Genomic DNA, 7,995 nt, shown 5'->3' on the forward strand with positions numbered 1-7,995 from the left:
GAGATCCGGCCACTGCACTCCAGCCTGGGTGACAGAGCGAGACTCCGTCTAAAAAAAAAAAAAGATTTGAACCTGAGTTTAGGAGTCTTGGGGGCTAATACTTCGGGGTCTAAGTTTGGGAGCCTGATATTTAGTTTGGGGTTTGGGGGGGTCTGAGCTCTGGGGGTCTGGATTCGGGGTCAGCTGGAGATCTAAGTGTGAGAGCCATAATTTGCAGATCTGGGTTTGGGGTTAGGTTCCAAGGTTCCATTTGGGTATGCCTGAAGGGCAACACTAAGGGTCTGTTTTGGGGGGGTCTCCGTTTAGGGGCGGGAGGTCTGGAGACCTCACCCTCTTCGCAGCGGGAGCAGATGGGGTTCATGTTCCACAGCGTCTGCATGAAGGAAGCGTCAACCTGGAGCTCCCCGCTGGCAGTCGACAGGTGCTGGGGGCCACCAGGATGCGGCAGTCAGAGACAATTGCAGGGGTAGGCGAGAGTCCCAGCGTCAGAGGCCAGAAATCAAGGGTGGATACCCGGAAATGAGATGGGAGACAGAGTCATCAGAGATCACAGATCAGGAAATGATCAAGTTGGGCAATGGGAGGTCAGAAATCAGAAAACTGGATGCCAGGGGTCAGGAAACGGGAAATTGTGAGTCAGGACCTTGGGGGTGGGAGATCAGCCAGGCAAACCCATGGTGAGAAGATGAGGGACCATCCCATGTGCCCCCAGACCTGGGAGCAGGAGGAACTGCAATGGCTCACCAGGTAGCGTTCGGAGGAGACACTGACAAGGATGATGTCATCCCCAACACGGACCTTCTCTCCTTCAGACCTCTGCTTGGAGGCTGGGTGCGTGGTCCACCAGCAAGCCTCTCCTACGGGTGGGGAGGGAATGGGGGTGGTTGTCAGAATGATGGCCTCTCAGAATGCTCTTCCCCAGGGCTCTCCCAGCCACCGAGCCTCCCGGGCCCTTGGCCCACAACTCTATCACTGCCACCAACTCTCTGCCCAACATTCCCCGTTCCTGACTTCAGACTCTGCCTAGCGCTCCCCAATGTGTATGTAAGTCTCCCTGTCTGGACTGTGTCGCAGACTCTCTGCTACGAAGCCCCCATTCATGTCCCCAGGGTAGTCTCATGCTTGCCTCGGCGTTCTGCAGACCTTCTACCCCCTGAATCCCTGCTGCGGGGTCCCCTTCACACCCCCACCCCCTCCAGCCGCTGTACCTATTGCATCCTCCTGCAGTCCCACATCGAAGGCCAGCTTGTCAGTCATGGAGCGGGAGGTGGTGAGGCAGCTCAGATACTAGGGTTGTAGATGGAGGTCAGTCTCTTTCTAGCAGGCCCTGCAAGTCCTGGCCCCTGCCCAAGCCCACCGAGGTTGCACTCACCATGCGGCTGTGTGCGTGCCGGAGTAAGATGGCATGGCCATACAGGAGCGTCCTGTGTCCCCCGCCCTGGGATGACTGCAGGGGGAGGGAGGGAACAGAATAAGCACAGACCCCCAGACTCTCCAGATCCCCAAGAAGTTTGACCTAGTCACAGGTGACAAGATGCTCCCTGTGAAACGTCATGCTCAGGCCTGGAGGTAAAACAGCCTCAACTCAGACTCTCACAGGACTCCCTGCTTCAGTTTCCGCATTTATGGAAGCGGGGACAATGTCTCTGAGATGCCTATGGATGAAGCATTTTATATTCCCCAAGGCCCACTCTGTCCTCTCTGCTGCCTTCACCTTGGCTGGAAATCACTCAGGAAGACTCACTCAGGAGTCTTCTAGTTTCCTGGAGACCCTGAGGACAGCCCCAAGGTCTCATGTCCTGTGGACTTCGGCCCTTCTGCTCTGACCTCCCGCAACACGCTGAGCTGCAGCCCGTGTGCTCCGGGACAGGCCTAGCAGTTGTTCCATAGGTGAACATCACCCACAGTGCTAAGACAGCCGCCCCTCCCCAGCACAAGGTCCCCAACCCGGGCCTTGGGGCGGACATCTGACTGCTCGATGTCACCATGCCTCCCATCATGGCTGTCACATGCCCACGCTCCGAGCGCGCCATGGGGGCACCATGTGATGGGGCCAGGTGATCACATGGTGGACCCACTCCTGGACCAGAGGGACTCACGCTGGGGATAGGGGAGGTGGGGGAGAGGTCCCATGCGGAGACGAGCTGGGATCAGGGTTGGGGGAAAGGACTGGAACAAGGAGAAAGGAGCAGGCGTCGGGGACAGGGGCTCAGAAGCCCCCATCCCCTTCCTTCCTTCCTTCCTTCCTGTCTGGCCTGTTCTGGGCTCCACAGCCCCCGACAACTGGGGTGGGGGAGGAACCTCCAGTCCCTGTGTGCAGGGCGTGGGCCCAAGAGACGGGCCTGCCTGGGGTCAGGAGGGGTGGAAGGACAGATGACATCCAAGGCCAGACCTACCCACTTATCCAAATTGAGGGCCTGTGGGGGGCAGGGCAGAGACAGGAAGAAGAGCAGATGGTAAGCGACCCCCGGATCCTCTCACTCATCCTTGCCACCGTGCCCTAAACGACCCCCAGGTCCTCTCGCCCATCCCTGCCACCCCGCCCACCCCGAGGTGGGGTCCTCACCTCCACGCCGGCCTCCACCGTGTTGGCCAGCATCTCCTGCAGGGCTCGCACGGACAGGGACTGCTCCAGGACGAAGCAACAGATGGCCAGATCAGGGGGCACATTCTGGAGTGGGAGGGGGGATGTGAGTGAGGGGCCGGAAGACCCCCCAAGCACCATTCTCTGCCACACTCCCTCCCCTAGTCTGAATACCCACATTCCTGAGACACCAGACCCCACTCCCACCCCACAGGAAGGCCCTGCCCTCTGCCACCCCTGAATCTAGACCAACATCATGAAAACACTCTTCTGTGCCTCCTCCCTCAAACACCTCAGCCCCGCCCAGACTTCTTAGAAGCTTTCCTAACCCTAACCCTCCCCACTAACCCATGTCCCACCTGATCTCATAGGAAGCCTCAGCCCCATACCTCTGCCCTGAGACACACTGACCCTGCTCCAAGGACAGGAATCTCCTGTTCTGTGTCCTCCTCTGCAGATGACCCCACAACAGGAAGCCCCACCTCCTGTCTCCACCATCAGACAGTCCTCGCTCCTGCCTTTTCCCTCAAACACCTCTGAACTCTGCTTCACAGACACAGAAGGGCGCCCAATCTTATACTCCCTCCTCAGTTCAGTCCCCCACCCTCCGACTCCTAAACTCAAGACTCTGCTCCTCAGACCCCACTCGTTCAGACTCTGAAACTTCCCCTGCATCAGATTCCACATCCCGTGGTCTGCCAGCCCCTGCCCCTCCCCCAGGTCTCCTCCTTTCAGACCCCAGGCTCCTTCTACCTGTCAGCCCCCAATCTCCCCAGTCAGCCCCCTGCGGGTGTCCCCTGACCCTCCAGGCCCCTTTGCCTTGGATCCAAGGTCCTTGGCCCCTTGATCCCCTGCCCTCTCAGACTCCAGCTGTCCCCACCCTCAGAATTCCTGGGCTTGGACTCAGGAATCACCTTCCCTCAGACCCCACTATCTAAGACCCTCAAGCCCCCACCCCCGTCAGAGGCCCTACACCCTCTGCATCTCAGGCCCTGTCCCATCCTCCCCTGTCCCCACAGAGGGCCCCCTTCCCCCTAAAATACCCTGTAATGATTCAGTCTCGTTACTTGAAAAAAATTTAAAAATAAAAAATAAAACATCGCAGACCCCTCCTCCTTGTCCAGGTCCTTTGCCTCGTCCCGCCCCGCCTCCGCTCCTCACCTCCCCACCCGTCCCTCAGTTTCCCTGCTCCTCCCTCCTGAGGCCCCTGTTCCCCAACCAGCCCTTCTTCTGGACTCTCAGGCCACCTCCCCTTAAACTCGAGGCTTTCTACCCACTCAACCACCTGCCAAAGAACGTTCTGGATCAGCAGCCCCCGCCCTGGCCTACCACACCTCTGTGCACACAGGGATCCCCTCCAACACCCCAGAACCCCCACCCCTCCCCACCTCAGGTAGCCCCTCTTAGCCTCCCTCCTCACTTTCTCTCCTGTCAGCACCTCCTTTCAGACTCCCAGAACCCTCTTCTTTGGACCCCAGATTCTCTGCCCCTTCAGACCCCCGTGTCCCCAGGCCCCTCTCCCTCCTGCACAGACCTGGGCATTGCTGGTGGGCTCCAGGAAGCACAGGCGGTTACCGAAACCCTCAGCGGCCAGGCAGAGCTTGAGCTGCTCCTTGAGCACGGTGGCGCTGCACTGCAGGACCACCTCATCATCCTGCGGAACCGAGGGGCAGGGTCTCCAGGGGCGCCTGGCCCGGATACCACAGACACTGCAGACCACGGGCCGCTCCTCCCACCCTTGTCCTTATGAAAAAGACAGTGATGAACAAGATCCACCCACCCAAGCCCTCTACCTGCTCCTGACAACTCCTTGAGATACAAGCCAGTGTCATCCCATTTATTTTATTTTTTATTATTTATTTATTTATTTATTTATTTGAAACAGTCTCTGTTGCCCAGGCTGGAGCACAGTGGTGTAATCTCAGCTTGCTGCAGCCCCCACCTCCTGGGTTCAAGCGATTCTCCTGCCTCAGCCTCCCAAATAGCTGAAATTACAAGTGTGCACCACCACGCCTGGCGAATTTTTATATTTTTAGTAGAGACAGGGTTTCGCCATGTTGGCCAGGCTGCTCTTGAACTCCTGACCTCAAGTAATCATCCCATTTATTTTTATTTTTAGAGACAGGGTCTTGCTGTGTCACCCAGGCTGGAGTGAAGTGGTGTAAATTATAGCTCACTGCAACCTTGACCTCCTGGGCTCAAGCAATCCTGTTGCCTCAGCCTCCTGAGTAGCTGGGACTATAGGCATGAGCTGTTGTGCCTGGCCTATCCCCATTTTAAAATGGGGAAACTGAGGCTCAAAGTGGGACATGGATGGACCAAGGCCAACACAGTTGGTAATAGGAGGAGCTGGGATTTGAACCTGTGTCCAACTGGCTCCAGAGGCCTCCCAAGTGGGGTCTGCAAAGTGATCCACTGGAAGGTGGAAAATTGCTCAAGTTAAATTGCTTTTTAAGCTCATCTTTCTCTAAATTCTCTCTTTTGCGTGTTGTTTTATTTATTTATTTATTTTTTTTTTTTGAGACGGAGTCTCGCTCTGTCGCCCAGGCTGGAGTGCTGTGGCCGGATCTCAGCTCACTGCAAGCTCCGCCTCCCGGGTTCACGCCATTCTCCTGCCTCAGCCTCCGGAGTAGCTGGGACTACAGGCGCCCGCCACCTCGCCCGGCTAGTTTTTTTTTGTATTTTTTAGTAGAGACAGGGTTTCACCGTGTTAGCCAGGATGGTCTCGATCTCCCGACCTTGTGATCCGCCCGTCTCGGCCTCCCAAAGTGCTGGGATTACAAGCTTGAGCCACCGCGCCCGGCCGCGTGTTGTTTTAATAATAGACTGCTATTTTATCTTATTTATAGACTGCTTTCTAATGGCACCTGAATGCAACGTGAGAGCCTGGGTTGGATCCTGGAAGTATCATAAAGGACAGTATTGAGTCCAGGCGTGGTAGTTCCCACCTGCAATCCCAGCACTTTGGGAGGCCGAGAAGGTGGATCACTTGAGGTCAGGAGTTCAAGACCAGCCTGGCCAACACGGTGAAACCCCGTCTCTACAAAAAAATACAAAAAGTAGCGTGGTGCGGTGGTGCACGCCTGTAGTTCCAGCTACTCGGGAGTCTGAGCCAGGAGAATCGCTTGAACCCAGGAGGCAGAGGTTGCAGGGAGCTGAGATCAAGCCATTGCACTTTAGCCTAGGCGACAGAGCGAGACTCCATCTCAAAAACAAACAAACAAAACCAAAAATACCTGGGCACAGTGGTTCACGCCTGTAATCCCAGCACTTTGGAAGGCCGAGGTGGGTGGATCACCTGAGGTCAGAAGTTCGAGACCAGCCTGACCAACATGGAGAAACCCTGTCTCTACTAAAAATACAAAAAATTAGCCAGGCGTGGTGGCGTATGCCTGTAATCCCAGCTACTCGGGAGGCTGAGGCAGGAGAATCGCTTGAGCCTGGGAGGTGGAGATTGCAGTGAGCCGAGATCATGCCACTGCACTCCAGCTGGGAAACAAGAGCAAAACTCCAGCCTGGGCAAAACTCCATCTCAAAAACAACAACAACAACAAAACAAAACAAAACAAAAAACATAGTAATGGTATAGCCTGTATTTATTAAGCACTTTACTGGCTCCCAGGCCTTATGCTGTGGGTCTTACACTCATTTAACAGACCCTGATTGAGCCTCTGCCATGGGCCAGGTGCTGTTCTAGGCACTGAATACACAGCAGTGAATAAAGTAAATGAAGATCAAGATCCCTGCCCTGGTTGGACGCGGTGGTTCGCACCTGTAAATCTCAACAGTTTGGGAGGCTGAGGCGGAAGGATTGCTTGAGCCCAGGAGTTCAAGACCAGCCTGGGCAACATAATGAGACCCCCCATCTCTACAAAAGTTAAAAATTAAAAATTAGCCGGGCATGGCGGTACACTCCTGTAGTCCCTGCTACTCGGGAGGCTGAGGTGGGAGGACTGCCAAGTCCGGGAAATCTAGGCTGCAGTGAGTCATGATCAAGCCCCACCTCCCTGGGGCCCCTGAGACAGATTGAGACCGTGTCTCAAAAGAAAAAAAAAAAAATCACTGCCCTCAGGGAGCTTAAATCCTCATGATGGAGACAGGCAATAAACAGGTGAATTAATATGTAGTGTTAATGTCAGTGATAGGTGTTATGGAAAAAATAACCCAGGCTGATGTAAGAGAGTGGCTTTTGGGATGGGGATGAGATCAGTGAGGGAGTGAAGTGACAGCCTCTCCAAGGAGGTGACATTTGAGTTGAGCCTTGTCCAAATAACAAGAAGGAATCAGGCCTGCTCATCTCTGGGGGAAGAGGAGGGAGTCTGGGCCAAGGCCTCTGGCTGGTGGGTGCTGGGGTGTTGAGGACCAGCACAGGAGACAGAGCAGGATGGTGGCCGCAATGGGGAGGGGAAAACAGGGAGGAGATGAGGTCAGAGAGATACTTGCACGGGTCCCTTGAAAAAAAATTTTTTTAAGAGACTGGGTCTCACTCTTTCTCCCGGGGTGGAGTGCAGTGGTATGATCATAGCTCACTGCAGCCTCGGACTCTTAGGCTGAGTGATCCTCTCCATTCAGCTTCCTGAGAAGCTATGACTGCAGGCTTATGCCACCATGCCCAGCTAATTTAAAATATATATATTTTCGTAGACACGGGGTCTTGCTCTGTTGCCCAGGGTGGAGTACAGTGGCAAGATCACAGCTCACTGCAGCCTCCAACTCGTGGTTTCAAGTGATCTTCCCACCTCAGCCTCCCGAGTAGCTGGGACTACAGGTGCACATTGCCATGCCCAGCTAAAGTTTAACATTTTTTGTAAAGACAAGGTCTGCCTATGTTGCCCAGGCTGTTCTTGAACACCTGGCCTCAAGTAGTCCTCCTGCTTCAGCCTCCCAAAGCGAAGGGATTACAGGTGTGAGCCATGGGGTCTGGCTACGGTATATATTATTGTCCCCATTTTCCAGATGAGAACCCTGAGGCTCAGACAGAAAACTAAAAATCACTAGCCCCAAATTAGGAAGCAGGCAAATGGCAAAGCCAGGATGCAAAGCGGAGACAGATGGCCTAATTGTTACCGCATTGATTCTCAAACTTTTCCTGAATTAGAATGAAGGGAGGCCAAGCGCAGTGGCTCATTCCTGTAATCCCAGCACTTTGGGATCCAACAAGGTGGGTGGATCACTTGAGGTCAGGAGTTCGAGACCAGCCTGGCCAACATAGTGAAACCCCATCTCTACTAAAAGTACAAAAATTAGCCAGGTGTAGTGGTGCATGCCTGTAATCCCAGCTACTCCGGAGGCTGAGACAGGAGAATCGCTTGAACCCGGGAGGTGGAGGTTGCAGTGAGCCGAGATCATGCCACTGCACTCCAGCCTGGGCTATAGAGCAAGACTCTATCTTAAAAAAAAAAAAAAAAAAA

General features: G+C 54.7%; 1 protein-coding gene across 2 annotated transcripts in view; it reads right to left on the reverse strand.

Moving 5' to 3' along the window:
• Positions 1-7,995, reverse strand: part of RYR1 (ryanodine receptor 1) — a 160,168-nt gene that overhangs the window by 148,340 nt on the left and 3,833 nt on the right. For both annotated transcript variants that reach the window (XM_025369191.1, XM_025369190.1), the window contains exons 2-7: positions 4,119-4,238; positions 2,567-2,671; positions 1,373-1,447; positions 1,209-1,287; positions 745-857; positions 331-424 (exon numbers count right to left, since the gene is read on the reverse strand). In XM_025369191.1, coding sequence (XP_025224976.1) covers positions 331-424; positions 745-857; positions 1,209-1,287; positions 1,373-1,447; positions 2,567-2,671; positions 4,119-4,238 — 586 coding nt within the window. The remainder of the gene's footprint in view (positions 1-330; positions 425-744; positions 858-1,208; positions 1,288-1,372; positions 1,448-2,566; positions 2,672-4,118; positions 4,239-7,995) is intronic.

This window comes from Theropithecus gelada, chromosome 19, assembly GCF_003255815.1.
Source record: "Theropithecus gelada isolate Dixy chromosome 19, Tgel_1.0, whole genome shotgun sequence".
Lineage (NCBI taxonomy): Eukaryota > Metazoa > Chordata > Mammalia > Primates > Cercopithecidae > Theropithecus > Theropithecus gelada.